Source organism: Berghia stephanieae, chromosome 8 (assembly GCF_034508935.2).
Source record: "Berghia stephanieae isolate SIO BIC M18660-M18661 chromosome 8, UCSD_Bste_1.3, whole genome shotgun sequence".
In the NCBI taxonomy this organism is placed as follows: domain Eukaryota; kingdom Metazoa; phylum Mollusca; class Gastropoda; order Nudibranchia; family Aeolidiidae; genus Berghia; species Berghia stephanieae.
This window is the reverse complement of record NC_088367.1, coordinates 22,971,905-22,998,578: the sequence shown is the minus strand read 5'-3', so window position 1 is coordinate 22,998,578 and position 26,674 is coordinate 22,971,905. Positions and strand designations below refer to the sequence as shown.

The 26,674-nt window shown below is 35.9% G+C and overlaps 1 protein-coding gene across 2 annotated transcripts; it reads right to left on the bottom strand.

Annotated features, from left to right (window-relative positions):
- Window positions 1-1,735: 1,735 nt before the first annotated feature.
- LOC144978383 (shiftless antiviral inhibitor of ribosomal frameshifting protein homolog) lies at window positions 1,736-26,674 on the bottom strand. Of its 2 annotated transcripts, none has more exons than XM_078924340.1 (9): window positions 26,499-26,674; window positions 21,909-22,017; window positions 20,010-20,044; window positions 18,178-18,321; window positions 17,179-17,279; window positions 16,238-16,387; window positions 10,051-10,174; window positions 5,938-5,986; window positions 1,736-2,663 (listed from the first exon to the last, which is right to left on the bottom strand). In XM_078924340.1, the coding sequence occupies exons 1-9, from the start codon at window positions 26,544-26,546 to the stop codon at window positions 2,473-2,475; spliced, it is 951 nt and encodes a 316-aa protein (XP_078780466.1). In that variant the 5' UTR covers window positions 26,547-26,674; the 3' UTR covers window positions 1,736-2,472. The 2 variants fall into 2 exon arrangements, with proteins under 2 accessions (XP_078780466.1, XP_078780467.1); XM_078924341.1 differs by having other exon boundaries at window positions 2,338-2,663; window positions 5,965-5,986.

The window sequence follows — 26,674 nt, the reverse complement described above, 5'->3', positions numbered from 1 at the left end:
AACTTCGACTTTTATTTCATAAAGAACACAATGGAATTTTTACTGAATCAAGGTCCTGTCTGTGTTATGTTTCTACAACTGACGCGGCGCGTGTGACTTGGAAAAGGTGTGTTACATTCAAACGACCGCCGCGGTATTGGGGTCGGAATGGTGTGTTACGTTTATACAGCCGTCGAGGATTGGGATCCGACTCAAAACAAAAACATGCATTATGCCTACTTTGTGCTGTGAGGCAGACACCCATCTATTCCTTTTTGACATTGTAACTGGTCATGACTCCATTAATATATTTTTTGTAACAGGAATGAAAAAAAAAATGATCATAACAGCACAAATACAGTATTTCAAAATTGTATTTACTTTTTTAATTGCATCCCCCCCCCCCCCCCCCCCCCCCCGGACAAATGAGATGATATCATGCATTTGAGATCATGAGATGTTCGCCATATAAAACTTAAACTGGATAATATTTGGGTTGTCAGTGATTTGTGGCTGAATATTGTCGTCGATCTGGAATTTTAGTAGGAACTGTATGTATTCCATACATTCCCATTACTGTGATTAAAGTGTTCATCAGTCTGTTGGTAAAAAGACGTACTAAAAATTAAGGTTAATTCTATTTGCAAAATAAGCTTGTGTAAAAAATGTCTGTGTAGAAAATATCTTTGATAATTAATAATTTCCATCATTAAAAAAAATCTCCAAGTTTTTAAAAACTCCTTTGTTGACATCTGATAAAAATCATATGTATGGAAATTCAATGAAAATTCAAAAACATCTCAGTATATAAATGTTCAAAGTAAAAAATAGAACTATCACAATAGCAAAAAGAAACCGTGGAGCACAGGACGTCTTGCCTGTCAGGCAATGTGTAAACTCACTGTCATTCAGAACCTTTGCTGTCAATGCAGCCAGAGTTCATCCCAGTTTCTCTCGTGTTAAACTGACAGTAAAAAATTGCTTGCTACTCTTTAGATAAAATGCAAGTCTTAATTTTGCCAATGGACCCAGCTATCCAATTATTGATAAGTGGATAGAATGATCAGAAAAAAAAAAAAATCTACTTAACACGGGACTGACATCTATCCCTTTCCTTGTGACCTACCAGCTGAGCTATCTTGTTGACCCTGTGATAATAAGAATGCTGGCAAAAAATATGTAATGAACTAACTTCATTCATTAACAAAATAAAATCATTTAACCAATTATTATTTATCAGTAAAGCAAACAAAACGAATAACAATAAACATGGAAACAAAATTAGGCAGCAAAAAAGTGTATGGATATGTGTTTGTGTGTGTGTGTGTGTGTGTGTGTGTGTGTGTTTGTTTGTTCAATAGAAAACGGTAGGGGCTGCCTGAAGCCAGTGATCGTAAAATACTAACGAAAGAGTGAAAATGGAGAGGCTTTGTATGGAAACAAAACAGACAATGGACGTTTCGGGTACAAAACGAATAACAATAAACATGGAAACAAAAATAGGCATCAAAAAAGTGTATGGATATGTGTTTGTGTGTGTGTGTGTGTGTTTGTTCAATAGAAAACGGTAGGGGCTGCCTGAAGCCGGTGATCGTAAAATATCGATACAAGTTATTATTCATTATATTTTATTTGTTTTCCACGTTTATTTGTGTATTGTGCTGATGAAGGGTTTGTACCCAAAACGTCCATTGTCTGTTTTGTTTCCATAGGAAGCCTCTCCATTTTCACTCTTTCGTTTGTGTTTGTTCAATACACCATGATGTGTGACCAGTGGTTCAGGGGTTCAATGTTTTCGTCTTGTCACAAAAATTCAAGCGAATCATATACACACCTAACATGCTATGTCAAAATTTACCTTACAAATGTTGTGTGTAAAAATAAAACAAATCATTAAAATAATTCGAAGCAGGAAACCACCACCTATTTCATGAAATATGAAGTGAAAATTAAAAGAAAAACAAAAAAACAAGTTCGTCATGCGATAATCTTAAACAATTAAAACTAATGAAATCAATACCAAACCCTCTCTATTGAGTACTAAACTCAGTATACAATCAAGGCTGTATTTTATAAAATATATTAAAGATAAGGAAACTAAATTACAGTGGAATCTGCATCAAGTCAACACTCTTAAAGTCAACTTCTGCTTCAAGTCTTTCAACACCTCTTGTTGGTCCCAAATTTTTTTGTTCTTTGTTTAAGCGTGTTCCATTGATAGTGGATAAAGTCAACATTGCTTAAAATCAACCAACCTTTCTGGTATGGTAGTGTTGGCTTTATCTGGATTCCACTGTAATGCTAAACAAAAAAACAATGAAAAAAAACTTTCATTTAAAAAAAAATAACATCAATAAAGATACATTTTGAAAAAAGTTATACCATCAAAATAAAAGAAAAAGAAAAATTTACTTGACATAATCGTTTAAAATCAGCTGTAAATTGCAACTCCCAATCAAAATGGTCAAGTCATGGCAATTTTTGATCACTTGACTATTCAAGTTCATCAATTCTGTCCAGAGTGAAGGCGACTGAGACAGTAGCCGTGTCAAGACTGCCTTGAGTTAGGAATGTGCTGACAGTGGAGCCTGTACTGATGTGCTTCTTGCTGGGAGTTCGAATCCGACGTCTGTTAGGCTGATTAGACTTGGGGTGGATACATACAGGAGTCTCGTCTCTGTCAGCTGGAAGATGAAACAACAAAATGTGAAAAGCAAATTAATGATCTTAACATATGCTTAGAGTGTGAAAAGGAGTTTTAACTTCCTACATAAATTCCGTAACTCTTTAAGATTCAACCCAACAAAAATCGACAACGGCCAAACATTCATGGGTGGTGTAGTCAAGACTGGACTCAGTAATTAAAATCCAATCACTGTGAAGGAAATGGCAGGCCTGTCAGTACCGCTGGTTGTTTTCAGCTTTGATTTTTATCAAATTGCAAACAAAAAAAAGAAAAGAAAATGTTGTAGAAGTTGCGAGTTGGATCCTATTTTATTTGCGGGTGGAAATCATGGACAGTGAACTTTGTTTGGTAAAAATCCGACAAAAATTACGACTTTGGTGATGAAAAATGACTTTGATGACAATTATTGTAAATATAAAGAAAATATCATGAATAATTTAAATCTCCGTTATTTGTGGGTCGATTTTGTCATTCTTGGTATCAATTTTATTGTAATAAAAAGATAGGAACTTCAGAGTTATTTTTTCTGATGTGAAATTATTACTTTGTATTATTTAGCACCAAGAAAAATGTGTGGTATAGAAAAATATCTCCCTCTTTGATCCACCGCTACTGTCTATTCTTGTTAGTGAGTCAAGCATTTCGAAGTCTTCGACCAATCACAAGATCTCTAATTGGTCACCCAAAACAAAGATGTGACTAGCCGTCAAAGTATTAGGCTACTATTAAGAGAAAAAAAATTGACGTCTTTTTGAGTCAGCCAAATAAATAGCTAAAAACTAAAAGTAAAAAATATAATTGTGAGGCATTTGAAATAATCATTATTGAAATCAGCTTGAAAAAAGAACATTGGTCTTTATTTCAGAAAAGTCGGTTGAAAGCGAACTGTATTATGAGTAAATTTGATTTTAAAAATTGCTTCTGTTTATTTTAGCAACTTTTTTATTTGTTGGCCGATTTTCTTGACATTTTATCATTGTTTATTTCTCGATGGGACAAGATTGGTGTATACAGTGCAACCCCTGGATAACGACATTGCCCGGGGCCGGAAAATTATGTCGTTATCCAGAGTGTGGTTATTCCAGGGTTTTCAAGATGGCAGAAAAAGGGGGCGTGGTGAGACCCATGACTACCTAACGTGCGATGTGTGGTCCAGTGCCTGAGAGAAGACACGTCCAAAAGCGTTAGAATGAGTATTTATCCTATTTACAAAGAGTATAGATGCTATGCGCTTGGCTAAAAAACACACAAATTGCCATCCTGAAAAATAATGGACTAACACACATAACTATGTGCATCTGCGTGATGTCAACTTCGTTCTATATATACCAGTTTCAATTTCACTTTCAAATGTGTACTGTCTTTGTTTTGATCATAAGCATGGAGTACTTGAACGCCATTTAACAAAACTGAGAATAAACCAAGAAAATATATTCCCAATATGATAAATTCCCACGAGAAATATAGATGCACACATCTAGTTTAGATTTTAATTAAAATGAAATCCATACGATACTGCTGATGATATTTGAATACCAAGATACTTTTCTAACTGCACCAAAATTTACAAGCACTTAAAAATCAGTAGGCCTGAGTCTTGGAATATAAAAATTAAAAAACAACAACGCCCCCCCCCCCCCCCCCCAAACCGATGTTTCATATGTAAATAATAAAGTGAAAGAGGCTGTTACTGCTTTCCCCGACTATTTCAACATATTACGTATAAGACTATAAATATCCTTAATTGCCCCCATTGGACACAGCATTGCCTGATATCAGTTAAACTCAACTGACCTCAGACAGGTAGCTATCATGGACGGTTAATGGACCCTTGAGAGTACTATCGACTGATCAACTTCTTTGGTGTAAGCACGCGCAGATTCCACACAGTGTAGTAAACATGTGTTCTGATTGATCGGTAACAAAGCAATCTCATTGGGAGGGGAAAAGGGTGTTTAGAGTTCGAGTTGACAATGTTTGGGTATTAAACCATGTCGCTAAACAGGGGATTTACTAAAATGTATGTCGCGATTTGGGTTTTTTTTATTACTAATAACATATAGCAAAAAAATCGGGACCAGAGGTCAATGTCGCTATCCAGGGGTTGTCGTTATCCAGAGGTTGCACTGTACTTTGTTTCAAATGTAATTAGAACATAAATTGGCTATTTTACCTCTCAGCCATGCCTGGCTAATATTTTATATTCATCAAGGTGGTGATTGTGACGCAACCATCGTCAAATGCTTCCATGGTGACTCAAGGCATAGTATACAGCTGTCAGAACTACCAATAATTGAGGGGTCAAGATTCTTAGGACCAATCGTTCTTCAATAAAAAAAACTCATGAACTCACAAGAATAAAAGTTTGAAAAAAGGTGATCGCGGACCTATGAAATCATTTCTGGGTGGAGTTTAATAATAACTGACTGTAGAAAAAGAAAATGTGACTGCAGACATCAAAGGATAGGCTTATACCATCAAGAATATCTAAATGATTGACATGGCTATATAGGGAACTCATTATCTACTCCTCCAAAAATAATCTGAGCACTAGAGGGTTAATAAGAATGCTTAGCCAAACAGACTTCAGTTACAACCATATTTAGTTTCTGATCGTGGATTATTAATATGACCACATAAACACATCAGATAGTGAGGTCAATGATCACGATAACACAACACAATTTAGTCACTCAAGTGATAGTGCAGATGAAATTTTAAGACGACAATAAACAAGCTGGTAAGAGCAAAAATTATCTTTAAAGTGATAAGACACAACTTGAATGCTTTAAAATCAAGAGAGACTTGAGATTTCATTTAATACGACCAGATTATGACAATTATTTTCAAACACTAGCATTAGACCCATGTACTTGTACAGGGGGTCCAGCAAATATTCGAAGAAAAATTTAGGACCTTGAAATAAAATTGACAACCTAGAAAATCAAAAATTTTCTTCTGCAATCAATGGTTGATGCTCATATAACTAATCATCGCCTTTCTTTAAAAAATAATTTTCAATCAATACCTTTACTATAGTTAATTCATGTGATATTGTGTGTGTGTGTGTGTGTGTGTTTGTGTGTGTGTGTGTCCGAATTAGAATAACATCCTCTCTACCTCATCTACTGCCTCTAACATGCTCTTTAGTGTAGTATTTCACTCCTTCACTCATCTTCTTCTTCCCCTCCGCCCCCCCCCCCCCCCCCCAAAAAAAAAAATAAATAATAAAATAAAAAAAAAATACCAAACAAACAAACAAACAAATAAACCTGGTTCCTTGGTATTTGCTGGCCCACCTTTAGCTCTCTTTCCTTTGGCCTGGGAAAAAAAAACCAAAAAAACATCTGAATTTACACAGAACAAAATTTCATAATCATTCTTATCAACTGTGATATTATGTGCTTTAAATAATTATTCATGGCATAGCGTTAAAATGTGTGGGTGTGTTAATGAGTGGAACAATATGTAAATGTTAGCATCAGCTTTGTACCTTGCAAGTTGCAATATAACAGAACCCAAAATTAAGAGGGAGACGGCAGACTGATCTTTTGCTTGTGTGATTCAAGTTTGGAACTTCTTTCCCAAAGGAATTAAAGACAATGATAAAATTACATATTCTTAAGCTTATCAGAAGATACAGTCCAATTTCAGAAAGGCTGACACTGACACCCTCTGTCCCTGATATTCCCAAAATGTTTTTTAGAGCGCTTGTGATACTATTAGTCATTTCAGTGACAGTAAAAAGGAAGATGATTGAAAAGAAGTTGTAGATCTGAAGTTAAAAGCACCAAAGAAAAACGAAGATGAAAGATGAAGGGGACAATTTCACATACCGAGCAGAATATTCCACAATCAATCTACAAATGTGCTTATTTTGACATTACCTTAAAGTCCCATCCAAGTACAAGCAAAGGATCCTGCTATGACGGATACATGCAAATGCTAACAAACTACAATATATTCAAAGCTAAAAATCATAATAGTAACAGAGAGATGATTTACAAAGAAAAAAATATCATCTCTCCGAAAAAAAAAGGAAAAATACATTTGAATGTTTTCTTCACATCCAAGTATTCCTGCCAGGAAAAACCGAGCAATCTCAATTGGAAACAAAGACAGAGAGCAACATGGAAAGGTAAAACAAGTATAGGGGGATAGAAGACACAGCAATAGTGACCACCTCACTAACCATGGAAGGTCAGAGGATCCCACCCAGCTGTTCATGATAAAATGCCTACCTTTACCAAAGGTCCACCACACACAAAACTTGAGCAATCACGGAGTGCAATAGCCACTAAAAGTGCTCAAAGAGCTTTACAAGCGGTAACAAAAATAAAAGGAGTTAACATGGCTCTTAAAGTGAAATAATAAACAAATATATCATGTTTTGGCCTTTGGATTCCACCAGGCGACAGACGAAACATAAAGGTAAAAGACCAGAGAAAAAAACAGAAAAAAAAAACAACGAATTAATATAATGAAATCTATTTATAACGGAAAAAAAGGGGGAAGGGGAAAAACTGAAAATAAAAAGATGTGCAAGATTAGAATAGAGCCAAAATATGGGCTAATGCTACTCTTTTTATAGTCAATACTATACAAATTGTAATTGATCATGTCTCTAGCTCTTGTAACTTGGCATTCCAAATAGATAAGAATAAAAATCGTGATAGAATATATTTGTATACGGCCGATTTCGCATTCCCTCAGCTTTAAACACGTATTGGCAAGAGAAACCATACAGTGCATATTAAAATTACAGAAATCAGAAAAAAATCTATATATTATTTTATCAATCATGCTGTCTTAATAGATCTTTTCATAAAATTATTTAATTAAAGAAGAATTCATGAAATTTGTTTTTATGGATCCTTTTTAAAAATCACTCAAACAAAAAATAACAGTCAATGTCTCCATAGTCCAAGCACCTCCGATCCCAGCATTTTGTCCGGATAACAGAGACATCTGGATTGTGGAATCAGTACCTAAAGTGGCAACTGTAGTTTTGACCTCAGCCTGTGTTTCTGAAGCCTATCATTATATCCACAAATAGGACTATACCCCTTTCATCATTGTCCAATGTGTGGTTTACGCGAATTGTTTTAAATATTGTTCAGGAGGGCTGGGTGTGTGATTTTTTATTTTTTTAAATTCATTTTTTTTTTGTTTTCCTATGTGTTAACTGTTTCATTTGATCATTTGGATTGCTGCTTTTCTCTTTCATTAAACATGAAACAGTTTTACACAGAACTTGACAACTGAGTCAAGTTGAAGAGGTGGCAAAATCAAATGCCTGTCAATTAATTAATAATAGCCTCTTCATGTCAACCTCATCAATATCAAAGGAAGTCAGGCTGGATGGAGGTTTATATATCGGATTATGAAAACTGACCATTCACATATACTTAACACCTATTATTTATTACAGACACACTGCATTGCCATGTTGGTTTAATAGGGGGGGGGGGGGGGGGGGGGGGGGGCTATCTGCAAATGGCGGGACTGGATAGACTAATAAGTTACCTCCCTGATTTTACTTGGATGGGACAAAGATCAGATTATATTTCAATCGTTTGTCAATTGCATTTAACTACAGTAGGCGGACAGAAGGTGTTGGCCAGTGTGATGTTTGGTTTATATGTAAATGTAAAACTAAATGTAAGCTTCAATTTAATATACAAAAACTGATCAAATGGACGTTTTGGGTTTATCCTTTATCCTGTCCTGTTTTGTTGAAAAAGGGGAAACTTGAAACATCCATTTTATCTGTTTTCATATATTAAATTGTGCTTACATTCCATTTCACATTGTTATTTGTTTGATCTATAGAGTTATAAATCCTTTATAGTTTAATGGCTTTATCCCAAAATGAGTGTTTGGATCAAGGAAAATTAATTTCTGGATGTACAAATGTACAAACAAAGAAGACGAAATCCATCCCCAAGCAACTTGTCCGGATAATTTAGATATCCAGATTGTGGAGTTCCGAATAAACCAACCTGTCTGTACATTACTTCTGTAATCTAATGGAACTGAATTCCAGACATTTGGGATGCATGAGGATTGATACATTTGTGTAGCAAGCCAAACTGTCTTAAACTATCAAAGGATATCTAGATCCTTTTGCCCGGTGGTAAAATGATCACTTCTCAAAAATTATAGCATTTATTTGCAAAGCTTTTATATTGTTCTTCCTCGAGATGGAAATACATTTTAAAAATCTTTTCCTGAAAATTACTTTATCCTAGGGAAAAAATATGAAAAACAAACGAGGTCATAAAGTGGTTGGCAAGTCTGCAATAAATATCTGGCAACAGGTGTTAACCTAACACGGGAGTTTGCCGCTGGATTCGATAAAAAAAATTTTTTTAATGATCTTTATATTGTGCAATATCCACTAAACATGCTCAAAGCACTTTAAAAAGGGTTCCTGACACGTGACATGTAGGATGAGACATGACGCCTGTTAGGCAATCTTACAATTTTTTTCGACAGAGACAATGCTGTTAATGGCCAGGTACTCATTTGACACCCGAGTACCCAAAGGCCCAACTATGTGCCAAATGAGTCTCGAACTAAGGAGCTTCCGATCTGAAAGTAAGAGTCATATGACAAGACCACATCGCTGCACTAGTACGCTGAATTCCAGCACACTTTGCAATCTGAGTGACTAAATTTTATTTACAGTACTGCCATCCCTAGACCATGAAAATGTGTACAATTGAGAGCAATATAACCATACTAGCAAAAGTATAGCCGATATTTAAATTAATGAATAACCTTAATCTTTATACACTTTGGTACCTATCGACTTCCAGAAATCACCTATATAATTCTGATATACCCCAGCCATATAATATTATACTGAACTTCCAGGACAAGAAACCCGATTAAAGTGTTGAATTACACTAAAAGAGTGTATGAGTGTTAAAATGTTTAAATAATAGAAATATAATAATGCATACGATCCTCAGCAAATTGCGTACAGGTGGACAATGACTGAGAAAAGGTTAGCACCACTATATTTATATAGTAAATCTTTATCTCCTATGGGCATCATATTTTGGCATATTCCAGATTCTAGCACACTTTTTGACTTCTCCCGAGAGGGTGCTAGGATCCAGCAAGTACTGTATAATGCACGGTCAGGTCTCTCCAATCGGAACTCCACAATCTGGATGTAGCTATTTCTTGGGTGGTTAGAGATGCTTCTTGATGATTCGTTTTTCTTAAAAATCACTCGGTAAAAACCCTAGTAGATAAATACTTTTATCCAGATCAATAGTGTTAACACCGTATGCTGACACTGGAAAGGATAAAAACAAACCAAGGACAAACAACATAACAAGAATGGTAAATCGTCAAGGCAAGTGTTTACAAACCTGTCCAGGTTTGCCATCCACAGTAACGTTGTAGCTGATATTGTTGTGGTGTGAAGCATGGGTGGACTTATAGGATGAGAGATTCATGGCACCCATTGCTGTACTGATGTAGTCATCATGCTTGCTAGAAAAACAAAAAAGTGGAGTTGGGTAGTTTGTAATAGGGGTGATATGATTCATATGTGAACCTTCAGCAGAGCTATTAAAAAAACACAACAAAAAAAAACAAAAACAAACAGCATAATTTTTTAAAATTGAGCTTTTAAATAATGCAATATCCACTAAACGTGCTCACAGCGCTTTACAAGGATCCCTAGCCAACAGCAACACTTAACATGTAGGACAAGACGTGACATCTGTTAGGTAAAATTACAATTTTTTTCCGACAGAGACAATGCTGTTATCATCCAGGTACTCATTTTACTCCTGGGTATGGTGAGAGAATGAGAGTAAAGAGCCTTTTCCAGTGACTCAACTATGGCTGCTCAGAGTGTGACTCGAACCCAGGACCTTTCAATCCAAAGGTGGGGGTTATACTACTAGACCACATAGTCGCACTGTGAGTGTAAGTGTTAAAGAGGTAATTATGAGCCCGTGGAGCTAGAGTTTATCCCGGTTTCTACAGCGTACATCAGACTTGCTACCCTTTGGATAGGACATTATTCTATTGCAAAGTACTTTCCACAAGATCTTAAGACCCAGCTACCCCATCACTCCTAGGTGAAGAGAGGAGACAGAAAAAAAAATCTCGACTTCAACCAATATCGATCTTGGTCCCTTTGAGTGTGGAGAATATGCTCTACCAAATGATCTTTAAGGACTCCCTCATGTGACCAATTACTTTAAAATGGTATTATGACAGGGTGAGTTAAATGCTGAAAATGATATTTTAGAGAACTAAATCCAAGACTTCTAACTCTCTAACCGTGTAAGAGTATAGGTAATTATATGAGAATATTTTTTTTTAATGGTGCAGTCTCTATAATAAAACAACATGTGTATATAGAACAGATGACTATTCCCACCAAATAACAGGATTAATAATAATAATAATAATAATAATAATAATAATAATAATAATAGTAATAATAATAATAACAACAACAACAACAACAACAACAACAACAACAACAACAACAACAACAACAACAACAACAACAACAACAACAACAATAATAATAATAATAATAATAATAATAATAATAATAATAATAATAATAATAATAATAATAATAATAATAATAATAATAATAATAATAATCATATAACCATAATGACGATGGTAATAGTGATGGTATTGGTGGTATTATCTAAATTCAAAAACTAATGCCATCACTTTCATCACGTTCATGGTTACGGTGATAGGTTTGCAGGAAACTGACTAATGGTGCAATGGCTTTGTTTATTCCAGGCTGTTACCACCAAATGGTTTGTTTGCTCAAAGAGATGAATGGGTAGACAATGCACTAATTATCCGTTGCTTACTTATGCAACTGTTATGAGTGGTATATTTGTTAATTGTATTGTGCAGTTAAATTTGTCTCTTATTGTTAGAGGTCAATTAAGGTGTCACAAGTCTGGATAAATGGAGAGTGGACTATGGTAAATCTGAAAAATTGTTCAATTTCATGGTTGCCAATTAATTGGGATGCTGCTTAATTGGGTTGATTTGTCGGGAACTGAGCCTTCCTAACAAACTGACTTGGACGTATTTTGAAATTAATTTTTTGTTGTTGTTCAATTTTATAATTCTTACAAAAGGAGGCAACTAATATTGGTATTTTTTTTCCCTTGCAAATGACTCAGTTAGCACCAATAACAATCTAGATGACGTCATTTTTTTTTTACATTTTTATATAAGCAAAAAGATATCCAGATTACCATTATTTTCAAGTACTAGTAGAGAACCCGCAATATTTGTGGGGAATTAAAAGCTATTTGGAACAGGCATTCATCCATTTTAATGATCACAATGCTGTATTGTGGAAATTAAAATAGATCGAAATGAATCTTTTGAGACATCAATGATTAATATCAGTCCGGTAATAGAGTCTGTAGGTTTGCGCAATGAATCTGGCAACAGGGCAGCCATTTGGCAATTCATAGCATCAAATGACTGATCATTATGGCCTAGCAGTTATTATAAATAATCATTCGAGTCATTGGGTGACAGAATTACCCTTAATTTTTAAAAGGTTTGCAAGATATCCATATATCTGTAAGTAAAAAATAGTTTTATCATTTTTAGATTTGTCAGTAATTAGATGCTCATTGGCAAAATAAATTAACACTAGGTACCACAATAAACTATATATTTTGCGTCACACGTCGAGAAAAGAACTAATTTTAAGCCATGCCATACAACCATTAATACCTCGGCCATTAAAAAATGTACATAGCTAAATTAGGTATCGTCTTAAAGAGGAAGGTTTCACTTTATTCCTATACCACGTCAAAAATAAAAAATGGGCATTAAGGTTCAAAAATGCTATTTTAAAACTTGATAGCAGCTAAAAATCCCGACATATTAATGATATACATTTTGAACCGAGTCTATCTAAAAGACAGACATCTTATCTCTATTTCTACCAATTTCTTTTAATGAAGGTGTTTTAATGGCCGAGGTATCGCATTTTTAAAAAGCCCACCAAATCCTTGTTTTCAGCTTTGGGTGTTATCAGATTTTTTTACACCTCATTGTAGTTTGTAACAGCACTCAAAATGCCATGAGAATGAGATCTCAAATTATTGACAAAAAGAGTTCACGAAAACCACATTAATATTTTTTTAAAGTACCTTCATAGTTTATGTTTTAGATAGTTTAAAACAAAATGAATACGATAAATATTGTTTTTTCAATTGATAACTGGGGTCGGTAAGTGGGTATGTTTTAATGATGGAACTGTCTAAATAAACCCCTCATTTTTCCGGGTTTTATTAACGTGTAATCTGTTTTGGATGACTTTCTAGCCTTGGTTTTCATTGAACGACGTTTTATTTTTATCAATTTATACATTAAATTTTTTTCATATCTGGTTTGTCTCTCGGTGTTTATTTATTGCTAAACAAAAAACAAGGGACGAATTTATACACACACTCTCCACTCATGGCGGCCATGTTGCTATGACAAAATGATTGTTTGACCTTGTTAGAACTGAAGCAGATTTTTAAGGTCGAAGGTGTAATGTCGTTTTTAAAACAATTGCATAGGAATACCCACTACTTGTAGTTTATAAATAGACAAAAGACACACAATGATTCGTCCCAATGTATTAGAAAATTGAAAAAGCATTGCTATTGTTTATTTTATTTGGGAAAAGTGGTACTTGTAATAGTTATAAGACTGGGGAAATAAGATTTTGAAGTGCCACTTCGTTTTCTAAGTTTTTTTCTTTTTTTTCTGATGCTTTCATGATAGTGATAGACTATGTATAGGAACAATAAGAGTTACTAGTGGATAATGAAGCAGTTCTATCTGTAGAAGTTAAATAATCATTCTTTACGCCATTAAAACTGGATTAAAATGGATAATAGGCTGACGTGTATTTATTTGTTTTTGTTAAGTTTGTATTATTTTTTTCGTATGTTTTTGATTTAAATCGGGAAGAGATGTCAATTTAAGACGAGAAAAGAAGCAAATAAAGAGCTTTTTTTTTTTAGTTTTGGTTTTGGTGAGATTTGCGATACCTCAATTCGTACAATACTCGCCTCTCAAGCAAAGGGACATTAATCATAAATAATCGGGTGGTTAGGTCTTTGGGGTGTGTGTGGCGGAAAGTACTTTATTTCAGAGTAGCGTCCTATCTAAAGGGTAGAAGTTGATTCAGTAACACAGAAATCAGGATACAGTCACGCGTCATAGACCTTAAGGCGCTAAAAGACTTTGGGGGGGGGGGGGGGGGGGGGGGGGGTAGGGGGTTGAGGGCACAGAAGACACACTTGCTGGGCACAAGCGCATGATCCCGTATGAGAGGAAAGCACTCTACTGCCAACGTATATATTGATACCCTCCTAATAACATACAAGGAGACGCTTTACAGTGGAAAAATCATCCCCCATTATAGGAATAATACATTTTGCTGCACCCTCTCGGTTAAGGATCCCAGAGAGGACCAAGGCAAAACCAAGCAATATAATTACCAGACAAGTCCACAAAGTAGAATGGAAGTGAAAAAGGACGTTGCGTAAGTAAAAACATGATTGAGATTATAGGGGTTTCTTAAGAGGTTGATTTATTATTTTATGCTGCTGGTTCGAACAGTGTACTTATCATTCATGGTTTCATGTTGAATTTTGAGAAGGAAATATTGACCAAAGAGTTAAGATGATTTTTGAATTCAGCAGGTCCTGTGTCCTATAGATGTGATAATTTTCTGCTATCTTCATTATTTTGAGAAATATGTAATCTTTTATACATTTTGCTCGTGATTATAGTATAGCTATTTTTCCGCCAACATGCAAAATTGCGTATTTCCTGATGTTCACTTCTTTATTTTTCAAAAACCATTTGAAGAAAATGTCTGAAAAAAATTGGATCTCTTCCCTGGAGTACTCTCTACCCGTTGACGTGAATGACATGTCATTTTGTATGATCATTATGTTAATATAGTATATGGAATATGCTATTTCGTCATACTTCAGGCCAAAACATTTACTTTCGTGAGTGTTTTGGGGGAATTTCAACAGACTGTAGATTTATGAAAAAATTTGTGTCTGGTTCAAATTTTGTTATATTTTATTTACCTAGTCACTGTGCTTTAAAAATGTGTATCACAAATATGATAAATCTTTTTAGTGGTTAGTTACATGACGTCAAAGCTGGAACATTTTCTTACATCAATTGGCAAGCAAAAAAATTCTAAGTTCTTGAAAAATGAATTTGCTCTCAATTTCTTATTTATGAATGGATTTTCAAAATTTAAAAAGTGTTTTCCATGACTATCAGAATTCTTTATGAATATAGTGAAAAAATTCAATCTTAAATATTTATAAATTGTCTCTTGTGGTACCTATTAACACAGACTAAACTGAAAAATTTATCCTGAACCCAAATTTTTTTTGAAGAATAGATTTCCTAATAACTTTAAGCCTAAAAAATTCCAAATGATACAACAATGAAAGTATTGATGAATACTTATTGTACCTAAGCATAGCTTGAGAAAGCATTGGCCAGTCTTCCATTATTAGGTTAAAATTTTAATCTTACTTAATCATAAGTCAACTAAAAATCTTCCACAAAGAATTTTAAAATTCTGCCAGATAACTATATAGGTCTATGGAATAGGTACAATGTTCCCATTGTTGTATTTTTCAGGTAGATGTCACACTCATGGGTAAACTATGAGTTTTTAAAGTTCATTAGATACTACAGATAGCCATTGATACACTTTGAGAGTTAATCTCAAACAGAAAGTTCAATAAAATAGCATCAACTTCTAATGGTCTCACACTACAATATTATGACCTTCAATTCAGACAGCGAAATTATTACCACGTTTGTGTACAGTTGCGAACTTGCCTGGCAGCCACATTAAAATGCAATGTTCAACCAGATGATTTGTGATTTCGGGTGCTTTGCCACAGCATGTACATGGTGTAATATCTCCCATGTACTGCATCATCTTCGGTGAACGATATCTTTTTTACCCAGAAAATAAGTTTCAAGTGTATTTCATCATTATTAACCATGCAATGAGTAGGCTTCTGCATTGGTGTCTATAAAATTAATAAATTGGTATAGTTTTTAAAAGTGAAGACTGAATTAAATTTGGAATATTGGCAAAAGGGTAATGTTAAATCATTTCCAAAGCTAAACCCGACAGATTAGGTATGTAATTAGATATGTAATTTGTAGTGGCTGGTTATGCCAGGATATCACAGATTGTTACTGAATATCAAACTGAAGGTAATAATAGCTGAGTAACTGTTTGGGAACAAATTACTCTAAAATATTGTGGAAAACAATTTTTAACACAAAGTCAATAAGAGAGATGTCCTGGGAATTTGGGTAATATAATAGTTTCTACTATGGCATGATTCACTTCTACTAAATATCAAAAGTTTGTTTATTTTGCAACAATTGTGCCAAAACTTCATGGAAAACAAATTGCCAAAATTTGGTCTCTTATTTTCTTGATCACTATTAAAAGCAAGCTTGTTTCTAATTTTATGTTCGAGTTGCTGTCACCTGAAACAGTTGACTCCGTTGCAAGAGTGCGGTTTGTTGGACTTCCTGCTTGTGCCAATGCGTCTCCGTGGGGGGAGAACTTTCTCAACAGGGACTTGGGCTTGACACTTGTAACACTTGGAAACTGTCCTACCCATCTCTCCAAAGGCACTGGGGTGAAGGAAGGATTGGGGGTAGGAGAGAAATTTTTTTTAACATAAAAAAAAGGAATAAATTGATTGCAATTGATAAGAAAACAAACTGATCATCATAATTTTGTTATTGTTTGAGTTTTTAGGAATTTATGGACACTTTGAGGTCAGTTCAGCGCCAGTAAACAAAGGAGAAGATGGGATAGTTTTAAAATTCTAGACTTTCAATAAAAATCATCAAAGAAAAAGTGACACAAAGAGGACCGGTTCAAATAGAGAATGGAGGAAGATTCCAAGAGCAAATTATCAATGTGCTTAGTTTGAATCACCAAAAATCCCATCCAGATACAAGCACAGGATCCCATTAAGAAGAATATACACGAATGTAAACATATTATATTCAATTCAACCCCCCCCCCCCCCCCCCCAAAAAAAAAAAAAAATAAATAAAAAAAACAACTAGGTATAACAGCAGATAGCATAGAGATGATTTGCAAGGGAAAAAAGTATCTTCTCCCAAAACAAATACTAAACATTTGACTATGTCGGTCTCAGCCACAGACTCCAGTCAGGACAAAAACCAAATCATCAAAAAAGACAGAGTAAACTGGAATAGAAAATTAGATATAAGGGAATAGGAGACACAGCAAAAGTGACTTCCCAGCCACCATGGTAGGTCAAAAGATCCCGCCCCAGATCATCATTCATACTAATAGTTATGACGATGGCAATGAAGCTGATGTGGTGATGGAAATGATGCAGATATAATGATGACGATAAATACTCAATGATAATAAACAAGAGCTTTACTGGAAAATGTTGGAACAAGTACACGCAAACTTGGCCCATCCCCATTCCTTTTCCTGAGGTACAGGATCGTATTTGACTTTACAGCGATAACACTTGGACACCTGTTGTAGAAAAAAAAAAAACAAACAAAAAATACACACAAAACACAATTTCAGTTTCAGTCAAAAATATCAGATTAGAGATTGAGGCGTTCAGTAAACAGTCAGGTTTCATTTTAGACACCTTCCTATAAGTAGAAGATTGGGGCATGAATACGAGTTCACTAGTTCTTTATTAGTTCATAAGTTCATTATTACTTTATGGTCACATGTGATACGATTTAATTGACAAAAAGAAAAAGAAAAATTTTAAAAACAAAAAACAGATGAAATTTCATTTGTTTGCTATTTCCATCTATTTGTTTCAAATGTTTGTTACAGGAAGTTCTGATTGCTCAGTTGGTAGAGCACTCGTTTCACACCCAAAGGGACCCAAAATACAAGATCGATTCCAGGTGAAGTCGAGATTTTTTTCTAACCCCCCCATCCACCCAATAGTGATGGTATTGTGTAGCTGTGTTTGTTAGATTTGGTGGAAAATACTTTGCGATAGACAAATGTCCTATCCAAAGCATAGCAAGCAATTGCTTTTTTCCCGTTCAACATTAAAGAAACTGGGATAAAGTCAGACTTCATGAGCCTAATGGTCCTGAAGAACTACTTTTTATAAAAATGTTTGTTACAAGAGTGCTCAACTCAATTTAATAATTATCATGATCAATATCGGTGTCTCGTGAGTATATTCTTTAGACGGATGTATAAAAAGGGTGAAGCAGAGGGAGGGAGAGGAGGTGGAGAAGGGGGAGTCAAATAGGAGTAGGGGAAAGAAAAGGAGGAAGAGGAGGTGAATTAAGAGAATGGGGGGGGGGGGGGGGAAGGAGGAGTTATAAGAAAAAAAAATGAAGGAGAAGCATGGAGAGGAGAAGGATGCAGAGAATGAAGAGGAAGAGAAAGCACCTACCTGTTTTCTGTAGGGTACTTTCTTCCACCAAGATCTGGTGCATCCTTCGCAGGCAAACTGACGAACTTCATACTCTATGCCATTCTCCAGCAAATTGGCAATCTTTTTGGCATCAGAGCGAAGGTTCTCCACATAATCAGTATTCTAAAATACATAGTGCAATGATTATGTCAAATTATTCATTCATCTTTAGGTCAAAAAAAAAAGAAAAAAAAAAAAAGAAGAAAATATAGATATCTCAGGCATCAGTTGCTGTGCAGTAATGCAACATGTGCATAAGGGGCTGAATTTATGAGGACAAAAGAAGACTATACTAATAACTAGGCTAAACTAAACCCTACCAAGTTACATGGACAATACCTTATCCATTCAATCGCCTTACTCCTGAGCCATGGTCTCAAATTTTCTCATTTGTTGCTTGCATGGCCAATAAGCGGAACAACACTTAATCGGAATAGCCACTCAAATAGATTCCTCAAAACTTTTTAATTGTCTTTTTTTCAAATACTCTTTAAAAAATTGTCTCTTTTAAGAGCAATAATAATATAGAATTCTTTCATTGGTTTGGAGTTATTAAATGAGTTATTTTCATTGCACCAAATAACTCACGAGCTTGCCACCCCTCAAAGTAATTTTCTAAGATATTTCATAACTATTAATAAATAATATGTAGAAATGCTTCATTTTTCAATGAATTCAAGTTATCTATATGCAGATATAATTAAAGTTTTGCCCATAGGGAATCTCTGAGGAAACGTCACACAAGGATGCCGTTTTGGTAAATTTAATGATAATTTTTTTTTTTAATGGTCATTAAACAAACAAAAAAAAGTCCTGTCTCGAAACAAACCATAGAAATGTGATAAAAAATTCAAGATTTTTATCCACTTCCCTTTTGGCACTTACTAGAATATGTGTGCCTTTAAAATTTTGGCTATTACTTAGCAATTCTGAATTTTCCAGTAATTTGTTTGGCATTTTTTCCTAAATATTAATCTGGAACTGGAACATCATCTGACTGTCTAGATATAATATGCTGGCTATTTCTTTGTTGTGTGCACTTTTCTTTCAATTTTTGATAATCTTGCTTTCGGAATGTGTAATAGCGATGTAAATCAATGAAGGCACAATAATATTGAAGGTATTTATTAAAGTTTATAAATTGTGTTCAAGTCATGTTTGAGTGAGTTGTTGTCTACCTTCAAATCAATTTAACGATCATAATGTTGAAGGGTTAATGTTTATCTAGGGTAATAATTTTATTATTATTCTCTGTGTGTGTGTGTGTGTGTGTGTGTGTGTGTGTTTGTGTGTGTGTGGCCGGGAGGATTGGGGGAGGGGGTCGTCAGCAGAAGATAATTCCGCTAGAATGAGTAATTGGTTGTGAATGTTAATGGTTTTGGATGCATGGAAAAAGTAACTTTGATTCGCCATTTCTGTTTTTCCACATCTGCTTGAATTTGAATGCTCATTTTCGGGTTTTCCCCATAGTCTAAAATAAGACTGGCATGATCGTGGCAGAGAGGGTAACCTGATTGTGGATTACGATCTAAGCGACCCGACCCACGATCAATTATCAGGCTTTGGAGTTTCCATGAAAGATAATAAGAAAGGGTCTCAGTGCAGTTAATTGAAAGACTGAAAACTGAGAATATTAAAATTCTGAAATCAGCCTATGGGCAGAAAATTTACAGGCCAGTTAAATAACCCTAGATTAAAGGGTGTTGTTCTTATGGTAACAGTTCTTTTCACTGAAGAGCATGGGCATAGGGATTTTAAAAATTAACAAAAAGAGAAAAGAAAAAGTTGAATCTTCATTACCAAATACTTACTTTTTTCAGATATTCATTCACCACACTTGCTTTTTCTATAGAGAACAAAAAGGAAATAAATAAAAAATCAGTCATGAGTTATTGGGGAAATAAATGGCAATTCAGACAAATAATATGTGTAAATGTTTCAATACTTAACATCTTTCAGGCAATGTCTGAAGACTGAGTTGTTCCATAAGGCCTATTTGCCTTTGTGTCCTTTCAGCACAGTAAAAGGCCATAAATTAGACAGTTTTTATAATAAAGACATGAATTCTATTATTCAAAGCATCAACTTTATTACCATTCCAGTCATCAATCTTACCACTCAACACATCCATTTTACAGGTCAGATCATCAATCTTAGCACTCAACACATCCATTTTACAGGTCAGATCATCAATCTTACCACTCAACACATCCATTTTACAGGTCAGATCATCAATCTTAGCACTCAACACATCCATTTTACAGGTCAGATCATCAATCTTACCACTCAACACATCCATTTTACAGGTCAGATCATCAATCTTACCACTCAACACATCCATTTTACAGGTCAGATCATCAATCTTACCACTCAAACAATCCATTTTACAGGTCAGATCATCAATCTTACCACTCAACACATCCATTTTACAGGTCAGATCATCAATCTTACCACTCAACACATCCATTTTACAGGTCAGATCATCAATCTTACCACTCAACACATCCATTTTACAGGTCAGATCATCAATCTTACCACTAACACATCCATTTTACAGGTCAGATCATCAATCTTACCACTCAACACATCCATTTTACAGGTCAGATCATCAATCTTACCACTCAACACATCCATTTTACAGGTCAGATCATCAATCTTACGACTCAACACATCCATTTTACAGGTCAGATCATCAATCTTACCACTCAACACATCCATTTTACAGGTCAGATCATCAATCTTACCACTCAACACATCCATTTTACAGGTCAGATCATCAATCTTACCACTCAACACATCCATTTTACAGGTCAGATCATCAATCTTACCACTCAACACATCCATTTTACAGGTCAGATCATCAATCTTACCACTCAACACATCCATTTTACAGGTCAGATCATCAATCTTACCACTCAACACATCCATTTTACAGGTCAGATCATCAATCTTACCACTCAACACATCCATTTTACAGGTCAGATCATCAATCTTACCACTCAACACATCCATTTTACAGGTCAGATCATCAATCTTACCACTCAACACATCCATTTTACAGGTCAGATCATCAGTCTTACCACTCAACACATCCATTTTACAGGTCAGATCATCAATCTTACCACTCAACACATCCATTTTACAGGTCAGATCATCAATCTTACCACTCAACACATCCATTTTACAGGTCAGATCATCAATCTTACCACTCAACACATCCATTTTACAGGTCAGATCATCAATCTTACCACTCAACACATCCATTTTACAGGTCAGATCATCAATCTTACCACTCAACACATCCATTTTACAGGTCAGATCATCAATCTTACCACTCAACACATCCATTTTACAGGTCAGATCATCAATCTTACCACTCAACACATCCATTTTACAGGTCAGATCATCAATCTTACCACTCAACACATCCATTTTACAGGTCAGATCATCAATCTTACCACTCAACACATCCATTTTACAGGTCAGATCATCAATCTTACCACTCAACACATCCATTTTACAGGTCAGATCATCAATCTTACCACTCAACACATCCATTTTACAGGTCAGATCATCAATCTTACCACTCAACACATCCATTTTACAGGTCAGATCATCAATCTTACCACTCAACACATCCATTTTACAGGTCAGATCATCAATCTTACCACTCAACACATCAATTTTACAGGTCAGATCATCAATCTTACCATTCAAAACAAAGTCAACAGCTTCCAATTCACCACCAAGATCTTCTATGAGTCTTATGGCAACTTCCTCAGAAAATCTTCCCCTAAACAGTTCGCATACTCGTCTTGCCTGAAATAAACCGGGTGTAAAACAATACAATAATACATTTTGAATAACAAAGAATAAAATAAGATTATTAATTTTTGTCTAGCAAAAAGCACAATGGTCGTAAGAGACTCGAGTCTGAATTGCCACTTCGTTCTCGAATTAGAGGGGTAAAACATATAGAAAGAATTATGTTCCCTGGGATTTTGTGCCGATTTCCAAGAGTTCCTCAAATTGGAGAGGTTACCAATTTCCATTTATCTATACCTACTGCCTACTGTAGTTTGTTAAAGGCCCAGTTTGTCACAGGCTCCAGATTAGTTCAAGTAGACCTTCGATTATTTCTTTGATCTTACTTTGTAAGAATACAAAATAATGTAGGCCTATAATTACTAGAACATTTATGTTCTCCTGCATATAAGAAATTAAGGTACCAATCTATTTATAGTACTCTTTTTGTATGCCTACATTAATTTGAGCGAGCCCTTCAATTTACTCTTCTCATAACTTCCAATTGCAATAAACATGGTTTTTCACGCAAACTGTGTTGACCTGTATACAAACTTTTAAAAGAAACATATTTGTCTTGAAAGAAGGTTCATGAAGTAGATCGTTTTGTTATTTCATTTAAGTAATGAGTGTAGTTGACTGACAGTAATATTACATCACTTTAACATTGTAGTTGTAACTTAAGGTTTTTATTTTCCACCTGCAAATTGGTGGTGTAGACTTAGTCCCTTTAAAATGTCAACTCAGCTTGTGTTCAATTTTTTCCCCCTTTTCGTATGAAAATCAAAGCAAATTTCTTTAATGAGTGTTCTTTCGTTAAAAACAATTGAAAATTAAATTCAATCCATACAATCAATCAATCATGATTCATTTACTGTTTTTGAGAGTGTCAGTGATAACTTTCATCATGCACAGGGCACAGTCGATGCAGAGTCACCCTGTGACAAACTGGTGTGGGAAAGTTTGTTGTGTTTCAATGTATTCCAGTTTAATGTTGTTTGGCTATTGAGTTGTGAATCATTTTCATGTTGTGTAACCTGTTGGGTGTCCCTGTGAGTTCCATTCACTGTTGTGTGTATTTCCGCCTGCGAGTTTGTAACGTCACTATGGGTATAAAAATGATCTTCCTTTCTCCTTGCAAGCTCTTACTACTATGATATTCATAATGGACTGTTAATTGATAATTTAGTCCAGTGTTGACTTTATTTTGATTACCGGATGAAAATACCCGGACTATTCGCATGATGTCTTGCATTTTTTAACTTGTGGTGTACTCAGTTGCACTCTCCAACCCAAATTCTTGTGTCTTGTCTGATTCCTACTTTTTATGTGAGTCACGTCATCTCTTCCTGTTTGAGTTCGCCTCTAGAAGATAAAATGTGTTTACTTCTAACACACAACATTTACTTGTTTGGCCCGTGCTACATTGGCGATAAAGAAGTTTCCCCAGCCACAAAGTGTTAATGCGCTTCAAGAGTTCCTTGATATGATAAACTTTTACCAGTGTTTTACCCTCAACATCGCTTCAACCCTGCGCCCTCTTTACCATGCCCTGAAATCATCCAAACACCGCCAAGCTCTCAATAGGCTTCAACAGTCGTGACGTCACTTCCCTCGTAATGACGCATTGTAACTTAGTAACTGGTTCTAAACTATAGGAACAATGGATGCCCTTATGAAATACTTCTCAGATGAGCATAAAAGTGTATCCAGAGGAGAAGGACATTATAAATCTGACCATGTTTTGACTTTCATATATTCTTATCACATGACATGTGAAAAAGTTCTCGCCAGCATGAAGAATAAAAAGTACTGATTCTCTTTGTTTAGAACCAAGCTGCTCGTTGCTGGGTGGACATAACATCAGACTATTGAATCCAATTGGTCTCACGAAAAGAACCAATCCTTCCTTGCTGGTAAACAAGCCTTAGCAAATGCACCCATATTGGTACATCCATGCACGGATTCCCCAATCACTCTGATGTGTGATGCATCAGATGTAGCCGTTGACGCCGTCCTTGAGCAATACACACGTGGTTGCTGGGAACCACTAGTCTTTTCAGCCGCCAATTGCAGACACCAGAGATTAAATACAGCACTTTTGACCGAGAGCTTCTTGGCCTCCATTTGGCAATACGCCATTTTAGCTATATATTAGAAAGAAGGCAGTTCACCATCTACACAGACCACAAACCTATATTCTATGCGATGTCAAAGGCCACAGAGCTGTGGTTAGCACGTCAGCAAAGGCAACTTCCTGCTATTTCGGAGTTCAGCACTGACATTCGACACATCTCTGGAAAAAAGATGTGGTCGCCAATTGCCTCTACCGTGCTGTCACCACCACTAATGCAGTCTCGTTCGGCATCAACTATACAGCTATGGCTGCAGCACAAAGTTTAAGTGCAGACATACAAGCCTACAAAACAGCTTTCACAAACCTGCAAATAACCAAAACCAAATTGAGCGACTAAGGACCCGAACTGCTTTGCGATATTTCAACTAGCCAAGCTTGCCCCATCGTCCCTCCGGATTTTAGACACCCAGTGTTCAAGGCTGTTCCCATCCTTTCACATCCAGGGGTTAAAGCCACTGTCCAACTCATCGCAAAAAAATTAGTGTGACATGACCTACAAAGTCAATTAGCAAATGGATAAAGGAGTGTCATGAGTGTTAATCATAGAAAATTCAGAAACATACACAAGCGCCCCTCGAAACATTAACCGTACCTGACAAAAGGTTTTCACATATCAACAGATATTGTCGCTCCACTTCCTCAGTACTGCAGTCACAGATTCCTTCTAACCATCACTGATCGCAATACACGATGGCCAGAGGCAATTCCTATAGAAAATATTACAACAGACGAATGTGTTCAGGCTCTCGTGGGAGGTTAGATCTTATCGTTTTGGCATCCCTGGAGACAAATCATCGGACTGCAGTTCACAGTTCACCTCTGTTTTGTGGACTGAAATGGCTAAACATCGCGGAGTCAGACTCCATCGGGCAATGGCGTTTCATCCCCAGACCAACAGGATGATTGAACGGTTCCATCACACGCTCAACGCAGCTCTGAAAGCACGACTCGCAGGTCCCAAATGGGTGGAAGAATTACCTTGGGTACTCCTTGGCATCAGAACTGCTCCCAAAGACGATCTGGGATATCCGTCCGCAAAGCTCGTCTACAGTGAACCACTGACCGTTCCCAGCGAGTTAATTTCTCACAACTCTTCAACTTGGTCAGTGACTAAATTCTTGATGGCATTCCAGCTGCTCACCACACTAGTACCTCATGCTGACATTTACCTCCATCCCAGTTGACAGCTAGGTATGTGTACATACGCACAGATACTGTGAGAAGTCCACTGCAAAGGCCTTACACCGGCCCATACACAGCACTAGCACAGGGAGACAAAACATTCCTCATGGACAAAGGCAGTCGCAAAGAACCCATCACGGTTGACCTGACCGTCTCAAGCCAGCACAGTTGAATTCTTCTAAATCGGTCGACTACAACAACTCCCACGACAAGGACACCCTCCGTTGTCGCAAGGGCCAGCCCCTGCTGCTGACAATGACCCTAATCGACAGCATCCTATGACTACAAAGCAACACAGACAGCTCATGTCACATATTGAACGACCAATATGGCTGCCTGAGCATTACCAATAAGCTCTGTGAGATCTCTGTGCTGGGGGAGGTGTGTGGTGTACTCGTGTACTCAGTTGCACTCTCCAACCCAAATTTTGGTGTCTTGTCTGATTCATACTTTTTATGTGAGTCATGTCATTTCTTCCTATTTATATTCGGCTCTAGAAGATAAAAGGTGTTTACTTCTAACACACAACTTTCTTAATTAAGTAACATTTATTCATTTGTCCCGACAATATATGTAGGCTACTCTACGTAAATGGAGAACGCCCACTTCGGTGGAGAATTTTTCTTTACTTTTTTCTATATTTTATCTATCGTGAACCAGATAGAGAAATCCGTTTACAACGCTGGCATGCCACTATAGACTGTAAGGGAGAGGCCTTCCGAAAGCTCCTCGTGCTAATGGAAACAACCCAAATATTCCCTCAACTAACCCTAAGAAAAAATAAAACCTAGTACTAGGAAAAACAAACACCCTAGCATCTTCACTAAGACATGACTAACCCTAACAGAAAAAAACAAACAAACCGAGGACTGCTTTCAATACTTCACAAAACAAAATGGTGGCCAAAAACCAAATCAATTGTCGTATTAGGAAAGTGTAAACTGTCACAATTTGGTATTCAGGCTCTCTCTCTCTATCGTATTTAATTTCATGATATGTTACATCATCTCAACTTTTTCATGTAAAAGATATTATAGTTATAGGTAATTCATACTCTTTCCGGCTGAATAAATAAATGAAGATAGATACTAACCCTACGTAAGTCAAGGCAACGCCTATAAAACCTATCTAATAAATACTTAATACAGAAATCCTTTTACTTTTCATTATCACTCACTGCGTGTAATTCCTTTTGAGCCTTTTGTTCATCACGGTGCCCAGGCATGATTTTAATTTTTGTTTTAGTACCTAACTTAAAACAAAATTTGTAAACCTAAAAGTTTCAGAATTAGGACTTCGGAGTGCAAAATAGGCTATAGAAACTGCAACTTACGACATTTACATTCGATTTCC